The 20857-nt window shown below is 39.6% G+C and overlaps 1 protein-coding gene across 1 annotated transcript in view; it reads left to right on the top strand.

Moving 5' to 3' along the window:
• Positions 1 to 20857, top strand: part of spon2a (spondin 2a, extracellular matrix protein) — a 34462-nt gene that overhangs the window by 3981 nt on the left and 9624 nt on the right. Inside the window, exons 2-3 of the mRNA XM_073820847.1 lie at positions 8127 to 8355; positions 13309 to 13529. Coding sequence (XP_073676948.1) covers positions 8130 to 8355; positions 13309 to 13529 — 447 coding nt within the window. The 5' untranslated portion in view covers positions 8127 to 8129. The remainder of the gene's footprint in view (positions 1 to 8126; positions 8356 to 13308; positions 13530 to 20857) is intronic.

Genomic DNA, 20857 nt, shown 5'->3' on the forward strand with positions numbered 1-20857 from the left:
CCTCCCTGTGACAGAAGACTTCGCCGCACCAGGATCCAGCAGCCTTATCCCACCACCAGCGCAAACATGGACCCAGTCAACCAGCTACTTAATCTGCGACAGGGAGATCTACCCATTGATGAATATGTTCACCAGTTTTGTGAGTTGTCCAAGGAACTACCATTTTACGATGAAGCGTGGCTTAGGGGCCTATTTCGTTATGGACTTAATGAACCTGCCAAATCAATGCTGCCTGGAGGGGAATTTATCTGCTCGCTACAGGACTGTATGCAGTATGCGCTGTTGCTATGTGGCTCACCGTTAACTGTGGATGTTTTAGAGGAGCCACAGCACAAGATGTCTGCCCTTCCAGAGCCTGTTCATAACATGGCTGCCCTTCCGGAGTCTGCACCCAAGATGGCTGCCGCCACGCCAGAATCTGCACCCAAGGTGGCTGCCGCCACGCCCAAATTTGCACCCAAGACTTATCAAAGATTAATGTCTAGCGTGGAGGACCCAACGCTGCTGTCGGCTCGAGCAGCTGGTCTCCCAACCAGCCTTTCAGAGCCTCCGCTGGTTCAGCCCAGTCTTCCAGAGCCTCCGCTGGTTCCGCCCAGCCTTCCAGAGCCTCCGCTGGTTCAGCCCGGCCTTCCAGAGTCTCCGCTGGTCCCGCCCGGCCTTCCAGAGTCTCCGCTGGTCCCGCCCGGCCTTCCAGAGTCTCCGCTGGTCCCGCCCGGCTTTCCAGAGCCTCCGCTGGTCCCGCCCGGCCTTCCAGAGCCTCCGCTGGTCCCGCCCGGCCTTCCAGAGCCTCCGCTGGTCCCGCCCGGCCTTCCAGAGTCTCCGCTGGTCCCGCCCGGCCTTCCAGAGTCTCCGCTGGTCCCGCCCGGCCTTCCAGAGCCTCCGCTGGTTCCGCCCGGCCTTCCAGAGCCTCCGCTGGTTCCGCCCAGCCTTCTAGAGCCTCCGCTGGTTCCATCCAGTCGTCCTGAGATTCCTGTCTGCCCGGTTCTGGTCACGGAGGCCATGTATGGACTGTGTGGGTTCCCACCCGCCCTCCCTGCTGCTCCAGTCCCGCCACCTCTGTCTCCTGACAGTCCCTCTGCTCACCCACATCCCACCTTCGGTGCAGAGGACTTGCCGTGGGACTGCCAGTCTCCATCGGTGTCCAGACTGAAGGATCCCTCACCATCACCTCCAGTCTCAGAGTCCTGGACTCCACCTCGGCCCTCCGACCCTGCGGCTCCACCCCGGCTCTGTGCTCCCTCGTCTCCGCTGTCGGCCATCGGCCCACCAGCTCCTCCGGGCTCCATCGTCTCTCCGGCTCCGCCCCGGTCAGTCGTCGCCCCACCTTCGCCTCTGGACTCTACTCCTCCGGCTGCGCCTCGTCACTCCGTCCTGCCGGCTCTGTGGACCTCCTCCCTCCCGTGGGCACAGCCTCGATCCTCTGTCACTCCGGCTCCGCTGCGTACCTCCGGACCTCCATCTCCGCCGGGGTCGCCAGAGCCTTGGGTTCCGCCTTGGCCCTCCGGATCCTCTGCGTCGCCCAGGACCATCGACTCTCCGGTTCCGCCTCGGGACTGCCTCCATTACCCCCACATGGACCTGGCCCTCCATCCCTCCCCCTGTTCCGCCTCCGCTCCACCACCCTCCGGGTTTCATTAGGTGGTTAGAGCGTCTGGAAGCCGCTCCTTGGGGAGGGGCTCTGTCACGTATTGGTCGTCTTGTCATCATGAACTCTTGCACACACATTCTGGACTGCAATCCCCATAAGCCACTGCACCAATCACTGCACACAGCTGCTCCTCGTTTCCCACTGCACTGATTGCTGCACACACCTGTTTCACATTTACCCACATGCATTTAAGCTTCTCACACACACAGCCACTCTGCGAAGTCTTATTGTTCCGTATGGTCTGTATTTCCGAGCGTTTCCTTCCGTGTTTGTTTTCCCTGTGTTTGATTCCTGGACTACTCCCCGTGTTTTGATTCTCGCTGCCAGCCCCGACCTTTCTGCCTGTTTTTTGACCACGATTTCTGCTTGACCCTTTGTGTTTGTTTGTTTGAATAAATGCTGCAAATGGATCCGAACGTCTCTGACCCTCCCTGTGACACCATGTAAGGCAAGACACCAGGTGAATGTGGTTAAAATCCAAACTTCTCCAATTGATTAGTTAGAGTACAGCTGTTTTGTTTTACAAGCTTTCTGAAATGTTATGTTTTCTAATTGAATATGCACAAATTGGCAAACAGTTCCAAAACATAAACCACAAAATTGGACAGGGCCAGGTTAAAATTTCTTGTTTCATTTTGTTGACATATAAGAGATAAGGATTTTACTTTGGATCTCTTTTCATCACTCTATAAACATGAAAAAAATGTCAACAGCCAGAAAGAAAATAGTCATTTTTCATGTTTTTTCATATAAAAGGCGAATGATATATTAACAAACCTCTCTACAGAAACCTTCGGAACATAAATAGGAATAAAACAGTACCATTTTATGAGGAAAGATTAGTTCAGTCTGTAAATGTCATGTGGTGCATCTCCCCAAAACACTGAATCATATTTATGAATAAATAATTAATTAAAAAAAAATTTATCTAAAAAAATATGTATTTATTTTTACTGATGGTTACACCAAATGACATTTGTAGGGTCCTTAAAGGGATAGTTCATTAAAAAATGAAAATTCTGTCATTAATTACTTACCCGTTTCAAAGACTGACATGAAAGGGAAGAAATTGTTAAATAAAGTCATTATTTTAGTTTTCTACATGCCATGTGGTGTAACCATCGGGTAATGTCCTTACTAACTTTCTTGGTTTGGACGTGGCAGTTACACTGCTGTCTATGCAGAGTCAGAAAGCTCTTGGATTTCATCAAAAATATCTTAATTTGTGTTTCGAAGATGAACAAAGGTCTTACTGGTTTGGAACGACATACGGGTGAGTAATGCCAGAATTTTTTTTTTTTTTTTTTTTTTGGTGAACTATCCTTTTAAGGCATGACACCAGGTGAATGTGGTTAAAATCCACAAACTTCTCCAGTTTATTTAGTCAAAGTACAGCTGTTTTGTTTTACAGGTTTCTGAAATGTTATGTTTAAGTACGCAATTGAGGCATTTTCTAATTAAATATGCACAAATTTGCAAACATTTCCAAAACATAAACCACAAAATTGGATAGAGCCAGGTTCAAGGATTTTACTTCAGATCTCTTTTCATCACTCCATAAATATGAAAAAACTGTCAGCCAGAAAGAAAATTTTCATCACGTTTGTAGAATAAAATGTATAAAACAGACAAATTATTTGTTAACACACCACTCTATGAAAAAACTTTCAGAATATATCAACATGGAAGTAAGCCGTTTTCTGTGAATGTGTGACTTCAGGTATATTAGCCGAACTAGGGAATTAACAAGAAGAATTAAAAAAGGCATAAAACAGTAAAACTGCTTGCACTACATTGTAATAATATGGTAAGTCACACCAATTTCCAAAATCAGGCAGCAAAAGAAGCTGTTTTATACTGCTAAAAACAACTCAAAGCAAATGACACCGGAAGGCAGACACACTAAATTGACAAATTTCCGCACCCAGTCTTACGGGAAAAATAAAGTGCATATAGAAATTAAATGGTACAATTTGGTGTATGTAAGTGCTTCTGAAGTGGAGATTTCTGGCTCAGTGCAGGAGAAAAAAACTGCTTTTAAAGATGAGTTGCAACTGAAATGTTTTATTTTGGATGTTCTCTTTCCATAAACCAGAAAGAAGTCACGTAATGCAATTAAAAATAGCCCCAAAATCCTAAAATTGACCAGTGCAAATGGGTACATGAAAAAAAAAATGTTTGAAGTTTCTTGAAAATAAGTTTCCAAAAACCATCTATAATCAACATAAAGACAAATTTGTAATGGGCTCCAATGCTTTTTTTAAATGTCAGAGCTCCTCAACCTCTTAATTACTCAAACCAATAATGTTACAGACTTTGCTCACAAATAGCATCAATATGAAACTTTTCCAGCGATGTTGCACTGGCAAAATGCCAAGGCTCATTTGCCTGACATTTCTAGTCACACACTGTTCACCTCTAAAGGGAAAAATGCAGTTGGAAAAGGCTGCATGTGAGAAAGCACTGTGACACTTCAGATTTTCCAAAAGATGCGGAAATCTGATCTGTCAAACATTGGGAAAAAGACTCTGAGTTCTGAAGAAAAGGAAAGGAAACCACTAAAGGAGTGCACGTTCAGTCCTCGCTCGTAAGATTTTATCCATGTCCCATTGAACCTGCGGTCCAGCCGGCTTTAAAACAAGCTGCGTTTTAGCTGCTTTCTCACTCCAGAACTATGTCCATTAGACATGAGGTCATTTCTGGTGACTCAAGACCTCATGGATCCTAATATATCTGTTCCTGTTCATCATGGGCACTATTATAACCCAGTCCACTGCTTTTCCTCAATAACATCAGAGTCACCCTCTGAAATATATATATATATATATATATATGAACTACCAGTCCAACCTAAACCTACATTAATGACTCCAAACTTTAACAGGAGAGCATAAAAATACCAGAAGCGGGACGCGGTGAGCCTGTGTCTTTGATCTGCTGCTCTGTCATATGATCGTGGCTCGTTATAAACTATAGGGATCCAGTGGACAGGGCAACTGCAATAGTCTGTGCCTGCAGTGATGAACTTCTGCCCTTTGTCGCTTCGCCTCTTTATTAAGAGACAGTGGCAGACGATGCAGATCCCAGTATCTCATGCAGTCACGCTCTAAACCTTCTGCCGAGGTCTAAGCTGGAATTGCGTAATACGCTCAACACTCAATCACAGGCTATGCGGGATGAAAATAACTCAGTCACACAATCCTTGTCGTTGTGTTATTTTAATTTAGTCGGGAATAAACGGCAAGCCTAGGGTTGTTGTGATAAGACGGGGTCGGCTGGGATGGGACTGTGGGGTTCTAGGTAAATCTGTGCCGTGGTGATGTTGAGTTCATCACACATGCCTTTAACAGCTGTTAATTCGGTTTTATTTAAAGCATCTTTGAGGTAAAGTTTTATTAAACTGACTTGGCTTTGCAAACCCTTTGTTAGTCTGGCTTTGAAGGGATAGTTCACACAAAAATGTACTCACCTTTATGTTTTAAAGTAGGTCTGACTGACTAACTTTTGAGAAACAGCTGTCAGGTTTTAAAAATTACTAAAAAAGATTGAAAATCTCATAAAATGTCAGAAATGTAACTACCTTTACCATAATCAGGTTTGAGCTCCTGTCTTCACGAGCATCTGTAAACAGTTTTATATCTATGGTAACTTTGGCTTCGGTAGTAAAAGCCCATTAAATGTTTTTTTCCCCTTACAGTGGAAAAAAAATTACATGTCCTTGGCATAAGGGGTGCCTGTTAAAACATGGCATGTCAACACACGTCAACAGGTTTACGCATGTCACAAGTTCACCGTTACCTTCAAACCTGGTGTGGCACATCTTACTCCTCCATATCCATATGGTAGTTTTGTCCCAGTCTCAATTCACATTCACTGAATGCAAATAAGAATTTTATTATCATTTTTTTCAGCATAAGAAGAGTAAATGATGATAGACTTTTCATTTGAATTACATGCCCCTTAAAATTTGCTGTTAATTTACTCACCCCCAGCTCAGGCCATTCAAGATGTTGGTGATTTCTTTTTTCTTTAGTGGAACAGTAAAGATGGTGTACAACTAAAACTGTGGTCCTTGGTCATTCATAAAGTGCAAGTCAACGGCTACTACTATCACTTTCTGAGTCAAAAAAAAGCAAATACAAAAACCCAAATGAATACCCCAGGCTCCTGACGCTATATTGGGCTCTTATGAAGCAAAACAAAAACTGTGTAAGAAACGGAACATTATTTACAACATTATAACCTAATAACTAATAACCTAATAATTATAACCTAATAATCTACAGCCTCAAACAAACGGTCCTGCGCGCTTACGCACTAAACGCTGCTGCAAACTGACGTCTTTGTTGTTTATAACAGGATCGTCAGTAAAATAATCCAGGATAAGCAAATATAAGTACCCTCTTGATTAACAATACAATACAGGTGCAAAGATATTGCTAAAACCAAGCCACCAGCTGCACTCGCGTCCACTCTGTCTCTGTAGTAAACATCAGCGTCAGTTCTTCCGCGCATGCGTCATGAACGCGCATTTGCCCGAAGAAACTTTACCGGTGAATACAAAAATGCGCTGTTCACACAGACATCGGCGTTCCATCTTTACCGGTAAAGTACTATTCACACATTGGCTTCAAATTACCGGTAAACTCTGTGATATCATTAACCAGAAATTACCTCTAAATGGCTGCGCCTCTGTTGTTGTGTTTGTAAACAGTGTTTTGTTGATGTTTTCATTTTTGTGTCAAACATTCACATCCATGCAGCTGCTTGTGGCCCAGAGACATCCTATTAGACGCCTTCAAACTGAACTACATAACTCAAAGTAATTGCGTCATCTGCTTCAGAAAGTTATGATTGACCTAGTGCCGGACTGGACTGGCCCAAAGTAGACGTTTTACGTAATTTACTGATAATGACACAACTTCTCCAACAATTGTTCCAACAATTTACAGTTTTTTTTAAAAGGTTCTATTCACACATGAATTCTCAAAGGGAACCCTGGGTATGAAGACTGGCATAGCTAAATATAACATAAATTATGTATATTACCGAAATATGCAATTGAAAATCTATGAAAAAAATGGACGTTATTTAAAAAATCCACATTGTTATATACATATTTTGGACTGTGGGGGGTGCCAGTATTTTAATTAAGTAGAATGGTTGTACTTGGTGAGCTACTGGCACTGAGCTACACTATTTTTACCGCAACACAACTCGGAAAATAAAATACTGATACGATGGCCACAGCTACTGAAAGAGCTTAGAGGTGGTGATGGATATAAACACAGTCTTAAACTAAATGTCGTACCATCGATTTTCCCCACAATGAGTCTAAACGCACCCGGATATCAAGTAAACTCTGCGTTGAGAAAATCCTTCAGGGGCTGCAGCGTCATGGCAAGCATCGGCATGTTTACATCATTTGTAAGCTCTTTCAGTGTTGTCAACTAAAAGCCTCAAAGGCATCAGGGCTAAAGTGGAGAGAACAAAGACGCTGGTCTTTAGGAAGTTTTATTTGTCTACAGGCATCTTCCCATTATTTTATCTTCTTCTTGTCACTAGGAATCAGTGAAGACTTACATCACTTCTCTTGTTGCCCTTAGACTGAAAATTATAACCAAAAGCCGCACAATGTGGCATCGTATCAGTATTTTATTTTCTGAGTTGTGTTACGGTAAAAATAGCAAGAGATGTCCAAGCCGTTCTACGTAATCAAAATAATGGTGCCGCCCATTGTCCAAAATATGTGTAAAACAATTTTTAAAATAACGTTATTATAAATCTTTCATAGGTTTTCCACTACATATTTTAGTAAGAGACATCATTTATGTTATATTAACCCATACAAGTCTTAATAGCCAGGGTTCCCCTTAACAGTAATTTACTGGTAATTTACCAGTAAAGTCTGTTTGTGTGAAAGAGGCTTGAGGCTATGGATTAATTTAGTGTTTTTGTATCTTCATTTGACTGTTGAAGTGATGGTAGCCAATGTCTTGCATTGTATGAATCACCAAAGATGGGTTCAGCTAAAGATCATCCTGAGTGTTCTCCTGAAGACAAAAAGTCACATAAGTTACATCACGAAAGCCCTGAGGGTGAGTAAATAAACAGCAAATCTTGTCTGCGCTATTCTCATTCCCAAAATATTCTCAAAAGCTCATAAGGGTTTCTTTGTAATATCAGTTGGTGAGTGTCTTTGAATGCATTCTTGTCAGAGCAAGCTGCAAATCTCAGATGCTTCCCTTGACAGAGGATTAAGGTGTCAGGAACCAAAGTTATGTAATTTCCCCTAGAAATACATATTTGCTGCATGAGTGGATCAGAGTTACTGTAGGACGAGAAACTGAAATGGGAATTTATTTCATTTCAAAAACATAGCTGATATGAACAATAATGAGAAGAAGGGAAACAAACTGCTTTTTTCACCCCTGTACTTGGCTAATGACTTTTCCTGCTCTTTTTTTCCCTGACGCAGATCATGTCATCAGAGGTCTTTTTTCCTGGTTGGCTGCAGCAGTTGTTGGTCGTGCTGCTCAGGTTTGCGCTGTCCTGCGCGGCCCCGGTGAACCTGACCAATGGGACGGAGTGCAGCGCTCGAGGACCCGCCTCGTACATCCTGGTGTTCACCGGCCACTGGAGTCCACAGACTTTCCCCAAGCAGTATCCCTTATTCCGACCACCTGCGCAGTGGTCCAAACTCATGGGTAAGACTCCTTGTGACATGAGGTGTTGGGCTGATGAGCCAAACGTAGATTGCCAGAAGCTGAACATCTCGTTCTCTGAGGTTCTCTGACCGCCGATGGCTCCACGTGCGTTAGAGATGAGGCTGTTTAAACTTCCTCACCTCACCATATGCCAGGACGCTAAGTACTCACAGCTGGTCTGTTAACTCTGAGCTTTGCCCCGGCGACCCTCCAAACATACGCGCATTACCCGCCACACCACGGGAGCAGGGCAGTCTAATGAGGAAAGCAGAACGAGAGCGAGGTTGAGGAGTAATAACCGTTGCCAGATGACACGGGCTGCCCTGCAGGTTCGCCCTGTCCTTTAATAGTCCTTCCATAAATACACAACGCATGCAACGGCCGCTGAGTTTAATGCGATCACTGTGTGCTGGCTTTTTCTGAGGATGTGCGCTTTGGGTGTCACCGCTATACCAGCCGTCACATGCCACCACGCACGAGCCAAGACCAGCAGCAGACGTAGACGGCCTCAGCCAAAACATTTACAACCCAGAGATCCTGAAAGTTCAGGCTGCGGCTTTAGAGCGCTGAGATGATGTCTGTGCGGTTTCTCCTGCCTCCTGGATGGCTTTCCGACCCTCTCTTTATCCATTTATCACTGTTGTATCGCAATTATGTTCAGAAACCGCACATTTTTGTATCTAATCAAAAGGTTGTGCCGTACGTATGAACTCCGCATATGAAGGATGGGACTATTAGGGGAAAGACTGAGATAGAGAGATAAAAGCAATGGAGACGGTTGCGGTTTGTGGTTTAGCTGATTGAGGTCAGGTCTCTTCAATTTTTCTGTCCACGTTTGGGCCAGACGCGTAGCGTTGAGAGACCAGACGCGTCAGCGTGCCAAACGTGCTGCCTGCCTTCTTGTCATTCTCACTTGTATCTTTTTCTCTCAGTCTCTTGCACTCTCTCAGCTCAGGGTCTGCCAGACCAAAATGGTTTGTAGTTATGAAGAACGCAGTGGGATGTTAAAGAAATAATTTCGAAACATCATCTTAGCTCCTTCCTCTTTCAAACCTCCGTTATGATATCAAGAGCTAATAGGTGAATTATCAAACTAGGAACGTTTTGTCTCTGTGTATTTAAACATCCTTAGGTTGTTCCAAACATGCTGTTTTCTGTGAAACACAGAAGTAGATTTTCATCTTCAACTTTGTTTTTCGATGGACGTGTTTGACCTTTACACGTGTCTTTTGCAGTGTCTCCCGCACACAGAGTAGTAAAAGCACAGTGCCCATGTTAAAAGAACTTTCTAGCTCTTGAGGTTTTTCATTAGGTGAAGTTCAGACAGAACAGGTTTTTCCATTACATTGCACTATGTATTTATGGTTTTACTTTTTAAGTGCACTGTATGGATTTGATTTACCATTGAGCTAGCGTTGCACACCTTTGCAGGGTCTTTAGATCTTGTTTTTGTTCATTCCACCTGACTTGCTTGTTGTATTTTTGTATTTTGTGTGAATGGCCCCTAATAAAGAGGCAGTTTACCGTGACATTTGCATTTATCTGCATTTTGCAGATTACAGATTAGACTATTATCCAAAGCAGCTTAAAAAAGTGAACAAAAGCAATGCATCAAAAATGTGCAAAAGCAATTTGTCGAAGGCCACATCTGTTGAGCTCTAAACAGGAAGTTTAAAAAAAGCATCAGCTACTGCTTGTACTTTTAACTTGGGCCAGAAAAAAAGTTTATATCAACATTATATCAGACCAGCTTCGCAATAGCATTGCAACATCCTGATAACTGCTACTTACAAGCTCTCATATCAGGATGGCAAGTTTTACAAAGGCAAGAAAATTAAAAAATCAGAGAATGTAACTCTAGTCTGGTTGCACGTGTCTTTGTGGTTTTTGAGAGCTGTTGAACAGATTCCTATTAAAGAAGAGGACGTCACTTTTGGAAAAGTAGTTTAGACGTAAGGTATGATCATATTGGCAAATGTTGTCAAAAAAGTCCATTGTCTATTGTCAATGTAGCGATGCATAAAGCACAGCTAACTCAAAAGTCACTTTCAAGCTGAGCAGCTCTCCATTGGCTAGTGTTGTGAATCTGAGTGAAAAACTGGACCTGTTGAGAAATCTGCATGGGGAAATCTGGATTTCATCCCTCAAATTTTGCTGAGCAACAGTAAATGTGACGCACTTTTAATGTGCTTGACTATGTAGTCAATGATGGATAGAAATTACCGTTTTTTTGCTATGAATCACAGAAATCTACAAAAAGTGTTTCACCACAAAAATTCTTTTACTCATAATGAAAGATCTGTATGATGAAAGATCGAAAAACAAGCTGCAACTGAATGCTTGCCATTGTGTTTTTATGTCACATTCGCTTTTGTTCATACTAACGGGTAGGTTTAGGTGTAGTGCAGATGGTATGTTATTTTAAATCATCACAGAGCATTAGAGTTATATTTTAATTCAGAACTGCGGTGACACATAGAAAACCAATGTCACATAAAATGTACCATATGTACATTTATCTGTTCCGGGAAAAAACCTGAACACTTTTTTAGCACCACTCAGTGGACATTTAATTTTCAAATGTGCCATGGTGGTATGTGTTCCGCATCTTGCGAAAAAGTTTGTCTTTGCACATATTTAACCACTACATTTGATTTTTTTTTATTGCAAAGTCCCTTTTATAAGGGAGAATCGTAAAAATCTCAAACAGTGCTTGCTGCAATTGAATTACTAGCCTTGTCTGTAATTGTTTATATGTAGATATTAATACTTAAAGGGGGCATAACACACACAGTTTCACCTCATGTTAGTCTTAAGTACCTATAGAGTAGTACTGCATCCTTCATATCTCCAAAAAATCCTTAGTTTAATCATATTTACAAAAGAAAGATACAGCTTTACGATTCTCTCCAAAAACAGCCAAGCTCCGTGGGCGGAGCTAAAGATTGACAAGCACTCACACACCGATTGCTAACAAAACAGACATTTTGATGCCGTTTTACTTACCATCTGCAGTTCTGAATCATGACCGGGATCTTTTATAGCTGGGACCTGCTTCATCTTTCAGTATCAAACGATGTGCAAATCCAAGCTGAGCAAGGTTATCTTTGCCTTACAACCAAAACCACACATTCTTGCAAGTCCAGTGCAGCAGTGCAGCCGAATGAAGCACGTTGATGGGTGTGCACTTGCTCTCGCTCTGGTCGATGTGAAAAAAACTTTCCAAAACTTGTAAGAAACCCGGAAGTGTGTATTCGGCATAGAAATACTTATATGTCCAAATCTTTTTTTTTTTTTAAACTTGGCCATATTTAGCATGAGAATCCAACTCTTTAACAAAGTAATTAACTTAACATGCATAAAACAGCATTGGACCCCCCCCCCCCCCCCCTTTAACTTTTATGCTGAAACATACAATTTGGACATATTTTATTTAAACAATCGTAAAAATTGCTAATCTTTTATATCATTAAGATATTTGTGTGAATGCATTTATCATTTTATCGATAAGCTATTTAGATTTTTTGACCCCCAAACCTAAACTGCTCGTTTTATAGCGAATATAAAAAAAGATATAAGGCATAATGGACTGAAATATGCAAAGAAATACAATTTTAGTGACAATGTAGCATTAAAAATATATTTTTTTATAGTCGCTAGTCCCACTCCTCTAAACCTAACCATAACTATTTCTGTACAGTATAAAGAAAAACATAAAAGATAAGTGCATCACAATAATTTATTTAGTGCAAAAATGTCAAAAACAGTACCAAAAGCAGTCCAAATAACAATGTGTTGCAGTCGCAGTCCTCTCTGGTAGAATACAATCAGTTTGTATGAGGTGCAGAGCAGAATTTATCACTTGTCACAATCTGTGATGAAGTAGGCGAGAGCCAATGAGCATTCGTAAAGTTTCTTGAAGCGGCAACTTTTGAATTTGTAGGCCGCTGCTCAGGATGGAGATGAAGATGACAGAATAAAGGCTTGGATATGGTTCTGTTCCTTGCAGTGGTTTCTGTAGATTTAGATTATAGTGCACAAATAAAATTGATCCTTCTGTAATTGTTGCTTTTTTAGTGCATTTTATAGTTCTATTGTCAGTCACAGCATGTCGGAGAAATCGCCTTTGTGTCCCATGGCAAACAAAGTAAACATTACATGTTTTAGAGTCTGTGTAAACATAAAAAAATGCTTTTGTAGAACCAATTTTACGTGACATACATACAAATTTATACATTTTTCAAATCACCAACAAAATCTGAAATTAACTGCCCCCAAAATGTTGTTTTCGTAGCATTAAAAAAGCTTATTTTTCAATCTAAACCAGCCAATGTGCATGTGTCATAAGCACGAGTCTCTGGTTTCTATTGGAACCGGAGCTTCTAATGGTTGCTGCAGTGATGCAATGACTTTACCAATCAGTGATTGGCTCTTTCATTTAGAAGGCGGGACTATTCCGCCATATTGCATGATGCCGTTTTTCCCATTCATAAGTAATGGGAGTGTTGTCTTTGTATATTTACAGTCTTTGTTACTGCAGTGAACTGCAGATATGATGCATGCTGAATGTCATGATGATAAAAGATTAATACTGTTTTGTTTCTGAGACCTTGCAATAATAATATGTACTTTAACATATTACATAACTGTTTCAGTCACCCCTGAACTTTAGGTGCACACTAGTAGGTCTGTTTTTTCTCACTGAGGGATTAGTTTGTAGGTGTTTATTCGCTTGGTATTCTTAATGGCTTTATACCGCAGCCCGAGGTGTGTAGGGCACACAGAAGGTGGCAGAGCTGTATTTACGTTTTGCGGAATCTGATGAGCAATAAAAATTCATGGAGTGGTAGTAATGTTCAACAGACCGCTACAGGCCTAAAAAACATGAGTGATTTTACATTTGTTTCCTCTGAGTTTACATTTTACTCATTGGCTGCTTTTATTTCTGTGCAGCCGTGACCCATAATGAGCAGTACCGGCTGTGGCAGGACGGGGCGCCTGCGAGCGATGGCTTGAAGAGCTTTGCTGAGCAGGGACTCACAGTGGATCTGGTGAAGGATGCGAAGGAGGCGAGGAAGAAGCGAGTGGTGGGCTCCATGTACCGGACAGCGGGGATCCCCACAGGCATCGGCCACAGCTCCACAGAGCTGCTCCTGACACCCAGGAGCCCACTGGTAAGATGAACGTAGTCACTAAACAAAATAGACTGTTGTTTTGTTCCTAAATAGCCAGGCCAACACAGAAGTTAGCATCACTCTGGTTCCCTCAGCAAAAACCCAATAGGAGTTTTTTGGATTAAAGCTAATGTTTTTTAGACACTTTGAAAATTTGATAACAGTCACAAATGAGCACAACTTTAATGAGCTTTGGAGCCTAAATACAATCAAGTAAACAGTTAAACGTAGGTTATAAATGAACAACACCACATTGTCTTTTAGTCTTTGCTTAAAAACATTTTCCTTGAAAGTTTGAGTTTGAATAGTTTGCCAGAGCGTCATTACAAACACAATGAGGCTGTGAAAAAGATGAAAAACAGATGTTTAATGCAGCGGTGTATGGTGCTGTTCTGACATGAGAAGACAAAGTCCTGTAAATTCATGCCCTAGTCACATTTTCTTGGTTAAATAAACATTACTTACAGTACCAGAAAAAGAAAGAAAGAAAAAAAAATCTATTTTATATTTTTGCATTAACAATGTAATCAGTATTATATTTATTAAAGCCAAATATGAATCTCATCAAGTTATTGTTGTTTAGCATTTTACATTTATTCCAAAATAGTAACTCAAGGCAGTAACAATTTAAACAATATTTAATTTACTTATGTTCAGCTGTTATTTTTAACAGTTAACTATTTTTTAATTTTACGGACCATCAGTCATCAAAGCTTGGTAAATATTGGTCACAGACACAGAGATTTGCTTTAAATTTCACCAAGCTGATTACTCGCTAAAAACTTCCACACATCTTGTTTTCATGCCATTTCAAGTCTTATTTTGACAGAACAAAGTGGTTACGTCTGAATGTGTGAAGCAATTGTACTGTTCATGCAGACTGAGGCAAGAGGCAGGATTTATCGAATCAACCAATCACAGCCGAACATATTTGCAATTTGTCTAGTTCTGAGTAGCAATTGGGCAGATTTTGTTGTAAAAACCTGACAACCTTGATGCACCTTTATATATAAAATATAAAATATAAAAAAATATATCCACGTATATCAAAAAATATATATTTTTCGAAAATCCGTATGACCTGCTCTTTAACCTTTTTTTACGGAATATACTTTTATACATAGTCATTTGTCAATGATTTCAAAACAATTTGTTTAAAGCAGCTTTGAGCGTAATGTTTGTAAACCCCTCCCTTTTAGAAGCCTACTCTTCTCTGATTGGTCAGCTGGCCAAGCCTGTTGTGATTGGCACAGATAGGAATGCTTGAGCAAATTAGGGAGTGCTACCATCTGTGTTGCCAAGTCCACAGTTGTTTTTGATGTCCACGGGTCGAAGCAACCCCAATAATGTAATATTTAGCCCCTGGAATGCAAATTTTCCAGGAGAGCACTGACAAAAAGTATTTTACACCCCAGAATTTGATTTTATTGGGGATCCCCCTTGAAACGTGATTGGGATACTTTTGAGTAGCAATTGTGCGGGTTTTGTTGTGAAAACCTGGCAACCTTGATGCACCTTTACATAAAACAATAATACAGTGCCCAAATCCGTTCTTAAAATAATGACATAAAAAAAACATAATTAATTAGAACACATTCAACACATTCTTAGGAAATAGTGGGTTCACAGATATTTTGAGCACTCACTTGAAAATGTACACATAACGTATCAATCGTACTTACAGGTTGTGGTTTGGAGACACTCGTTAGTCCAAATAAAGAAGATTAGAAGCCGTAGAAGATAAAGGCAAAGATTAGAGAAGCGGTGCTCTGTAAAATGACAAGCACACAACAAAAGGCTTGAATTGTATTGTTGTGGTATCATGGAAAAAATTAATTTTAACCAGTGATTCGTTACATCATTCATCTTTCGGCAATGAAAACAAAACAAACTTGCTATCACAGCTCAAAACACAGCTTTTTCTCGACATGATGTAAACACACTAACTAGTGGAAGTGGGCAGTTCAGACTCTTGGTATTTCGTGGGCAAGCTGGGATTATGCTAATATGTTACCCAGTGACGTAAATTGCTAACAGGCACAAGATTGGAGAATATGAGGATTTGTTAAGGCAATTCTAAATCGACTCTTTTTTCTTCTTGATAGGCAATATCTTTAATGCACTTTTTGATTAACAACTTTGCAGACTGTTTGCACTCTTAAAAATCAAGGTACTTTGAAGAGTTCTTCGAGCAATGCCATAAAGAACCATTTTTTGGTTCCAGAAAGAACCATTGAGTCAAAGGTTCTTTAAAGAACCATCTCTTTCTTACCTTTTTATAATCTGAAGAACCTTCTTTCACCACAAAGTACCTTTTGTGAAACAGAAAGGTTCTTCAGATGTTAAAGGTTCTTTATGAAACCATTTAGACAAAAAAAGGTTCTTCTATGGCATCGTGAAGCGCCTTTATTTTTAAAATGCTAATTCTCTAGTTTCTATGTTTTAGAAAAAATACAAATAAAAAAGAGCTTAGATGATAGAATGAAACCATATCAGTATGGATAAGGCTTGGTTTCATTTACCCAGTAGATGTAGAAGAAGTAGATAAATCTGTCTCTGGGAATGATATACTGAGTTTACATTGGAATTGAAATGAAAACAGTTCTTTAGAAAAAATTATTTTCTGGATGACAAGAAGGGAAATTCCCCAAAGACATTTCCCATTCCACAGTTTGGCCTGTTTAGTTCCAGACATTTTCATTGCACTAAGGTAAAGCCATCAAATTAATAGAGCATAAAACAACCTGAATATAGACTAGACCCTGGTAAGCGTTTCCTCAGAGAGGTCTGTTTCCTAAAAGGCATCTTTAAAGTCGCAACTAAACAGTAGCAACAGACCTTTTCTTCTGGATTGTGATGTACATCCGAAAGTAACAGAGGTAACACTTTATTTTAAGGACCAATTCTTTCTATTAACTACACTCTTAAAAATAAAGGTGCTTTAAAAGGTTCTTCACAGCGATGCCATAGAAGAACCATTTTTGGTTCCACAAAGAAATATTCAGTCTAAGGTTCTTTAAAGAACCATCTGTTTCTTAACCTTCTTTCGCCACAAAGAACCTTTTGAGAAACAGAAAGGTTCTTCAGATGTTAAAGGTTCTTTATGGAACCATTTAGACAAAAAAGGTTCTTCTATGGTATCGTGAGTGTAGCAATCAGTTTACTAGCATATCGGCTGTTTATTGGTCCTTATAAAGCACATATTAATAAACTTAACTATTAATAAGCAGCAAATTAGAAGTTCATTGAGGCTAAAGACGTAATTAATAGTTAATAGTGAGAATTGGATCTTAAAGTAAAGTGTGCCTGATGTGGGATGTGCTCAGTAACATACATGTAGAAAATACATAGGGTGAAATTTCACTTCACTCACTTTAATGATACAATATACTTAAATATTGCACAAAGACAGACTTCACCAGAGCGCAGGTCTCCAAAACCACATCCACAGTCCCAGGACCTTCAAACCACAACCTCCCTCCCTCCCTTCCGGCTCCTGTGCTGCGTTTCCTGCACCCACCAGATCTGCAGATAGGGAGACGCTCCTTCTCAGTTTCTGGAATATTTATTTTCCTGTTAGCCGTGAGTCAGTTGGTTATAGGGTCTAAAGGCAGTGCTGGTGCTGCTGGTGACCTACATATCTTTATTGCCAAAGTCTGGAATACAAAGGAGACTTATTAAAAATGGCAGCTACCCTCAGATGCGCCTGGCATTCACTCCTACTGGTGCATAACCACAGCATGGCGGGATGTCTGGTGTGGCGCGGCTGTTTTTAGATCCGCGAGGCAGTGAGGTACAACTGGGAGTATGAATGTGGCCTTGGGATGAGGTCTAATTTGGCTCTGTGTGTGTTTGATCTGTGAGAGTCTGTTCGTTTGTTATTGATGGAATGATTGCTGACACCTTAGTTTTAAACATATTTATTAGTTTTAAACTTTGGTGAGTAATTTTCCAGTACGATTGTGCCACAGTCATGAACGAAGACTGAAATCACGTGGCTTGTCGAGGAGAGATGGACTATTATTTTTTTTAAGTGGTCAGACTTTAAAGTCCCATAAGTGTATGCTGAAGAACACTGTAAAAAATGCTGTTGCAATTAAGTATAACAACATACAATTTGTTGAGATCTTAAATATCCATCTTAACAAAACTTGTCAAAACAAGTCAAACCTTAACACTTACTTTGCATTAACAATGCATTTTTACTTCTAATGCTAAATTATTAAGACTTGTATGGCTTAATATAGCATAAATGATTTCTCTTACTGAAACATGTAGTTGAAAACCTATGAAAGATTTATGTTATTTAAAAAATCCACATTGTTTTATACATATTTTGGACTATGGGGAAGGCATTATTTGATGACGTGAAATGGTTGCACTCTGTGAGCTACTAGAATTATCTGTTGCTACTTTAAATACACAATAAAATACTGATACAATGACCACAGCTACTGAAAGAGCTTACAGGTGGCGATGGATATAAGTGTGCGCTTAAACCAAATGCCGAACCATCGATTTTTCCCCGCAAGAGGTCTAAACGCCTCTGGATATCGAGTGAGAAACCGTATATGGTATCTAGTGTTTTTTTTCTCTGCTGTTTGTAAGCTCTTTCAGTAGCTGTAGTCTGCTAAAAGCCACAATGACATCAGGGCTAAAGTGGAGAGAACAAAGACGCTGGTCTTTAGGAAGTTTTATTCGTCCACAGGCATCCTTCCATTAGTTGCCCTTGTTGCCCTTCGACTAAAATTTACAACCAAAAGCCGCACAATGTGGCACTGTATCAGTATTTTTATTTACAGAGTTGTGTTGAGGTAAAAATAGCAACAGATAGTGGCAGTAGCTCACTGAGTGCAACCATTTAACATCATCGAAAATAATGGTGCCCCCTAATAGTCCAAAATATGTATAAACGATGTGGATTTTTTAAATAATGTAAATCTTTTATGGGCTTTCTACTACATATTTCAATAAGAGACATGCTTTGTTATATTAAGCTATATGTCACATGTCTGCCTCTGTTTTTACCCACGGGCTTTATGTTATTGGTTTCTCCCTAGGTTTGGTTTCTTCCTGCTCGTTAATTTAATCTGGTACACCTGTCTTTGTAATTACCCTCACAGTATTTAAGTCTTGAGTTCTTCCCTGTTTCTTTGTCTGCTATTATTTACGTTATGTGTGTGTGGAATTACCTTGCTCCTGTTTATCGTGTGTTTGATTATCGTGGATTATATTAAAAGACTACTCTTGGAATATCTTGCCTTGTGCTCGTCCATTCAACCTCCAACGCACGTGACACTATACAAGTCTCACTTTAAGTTTGCAGCAGTCGTTTTTTACAGTGAGGGACTCAATAAAAGCAACTGGCAATTTTAACTATTTAAAATCTGCATTAAAAAATAGTTACACATTTTATTATTTTATTTTAACCACAACTATATTTGTAAATCATTCATTAAATATATTATTTAAATTATTTATATATCTTTTTTAAACAATATAGAGTATAATTTCATATAGATTTGAGGGTGGGCTAAATACATATTCAGTGCCTGCACTAATCTTGTTAGAATAAATCATGTACACTACCAGTTAAAAGTTTTTGATTTTTATTGTTTTTAAAGAAGTCTCTTCTGCTCACCAAGCTTGCATTTATTTGATCCAAAAAATACAGCAAAAGCAGTAATATTGTGAAATATTTTTACTGATTTAAAAAACTGCTTTTTATTTGAATATATTTTAAAATGTAATTTATTCCTATGATTTCAAAGCTAAATTTTCAGCATCATTACACCAGACTTCAGTGTCACATGAGCCTTCAGAAATCATTCTAATATTCAGATTTGCTGTTGAAGAAACATCTATTATTATTATTATTATCAATATTTAAAACAGTTAAGTACATTTTGTTATGATTCTTTGATGAATAGAAAGATTCAAAGATCAGCTTTTATCTCAAATAAAACGCTTTTGTAAAATTATACAATATAGCATTCAAAAGCCTGGAGTCCGTATAATTTTTTGGGAAAAGAAATTATTGAAAATTAATACTTTTATTTAGCAAGGATGTATTAAATTGATCGAAAATGATTGTTGCAAAAGATTTATATTTTAGATAAATGCTGTTCTTCTAATGCTGAACTTTCTATTCATCAAAGAAACTAAAAAAAATGTTTATTTTGTTTTCAACATAATAATCATAAATGTTTTTGAGCGGCAAATCAGGATTTAGAATTGTTTCTGAAGGATCATGTGACTGGAGTAATGATGATAAAAATTCAGCTTTGAAATCACTGAAATAAATTACATTTTACAATACGTTCAAATAGAAAACAGAAATAAAAATAGTTATTTTAAATACTAAAAATATTTCAAAATTTTACTGTTTTTGCTGTACTTCTGATCAAATAAATGCAGGCTTGGTGAGCAGAAGAGACTTCTTTAAAAATCAATAAAAATCTTACTGCCCCAAAACTTTTGACTGGTAGTGTACATAGACCTACTTTTTACTGTTAATACTTAGTTTTCCATTTTCACTGAAGTATGATTAAGGAGGAGTACTGGAGTAATATAATTTTAGAGAGTCAAGACTGACCAGCACTGCTGTAAACCACTCAGACCTCCCAGAAACCACATTAGCAACACAACAAAACATTTGGAAGACCTCAGAAACCCCACAGTGGAGCTTTGCACCACTCACGTGTTTTTTAGGAGTCTATTTCAGTCTATTTCTTGTTTGTTTACTAAATAACAGCTTTACCACAGGATTGTGGGCTGTCATAGACAGCAAAGGCATCTCAGTAGATGACATGTTCCACAAACACCAGATTCAGACAGGCCCCTGATACCTTCTTACCTCTATATACTGCCTGTGAAAGCAGCATTTATCATCTTTATGTGTCATTTTCAACTACCTAAATATACTGTTGGGCTGCAGCTGACATTGCGATGTGTTTAATTAAGATCTCCAAACAGAGACACAGTGTCAAATTTCAGATTCCAGCAAATGCATGACCAACACTGTCAAATCAACAGGAAAATAAGTAAATCAGAAACAGCAAAAAGCTGCCCAAAATTACCCAAGGTTCTTTTAATAAGATCCAGACAGCAGCAGCACCGTGGATTTCTACAAAAAGCGAGACATGCGAGAAACCACAGCACGTTCCAGCTGTGCATGCAGACAGACAGGAATAGATGAGTTGTCTATTATTTTTCCTGACACGCTATTCTGGCAAATCAGGGCATTGGTTTGGCAATTATGTGTTAGTGTGACTTTGTGCCCTGAAGAGAGATTGAGCTCTATTAGCGCAGGGCCGGAACAGACAGCA

Source organism: Garra rufa, chromosome 16, assembly GCF_049309525.1.
Source record: "Garra rufa chromosome 16, GarRuf1.0, whole genome shotgun sequence".
NCBI classification, from domain to species: domain Eukaryota; kingdom Metazoa; phylum Chordata; class Actinopteri; order Cypriniformes; family Cyprinidae; genus Garra; species Garra rufa.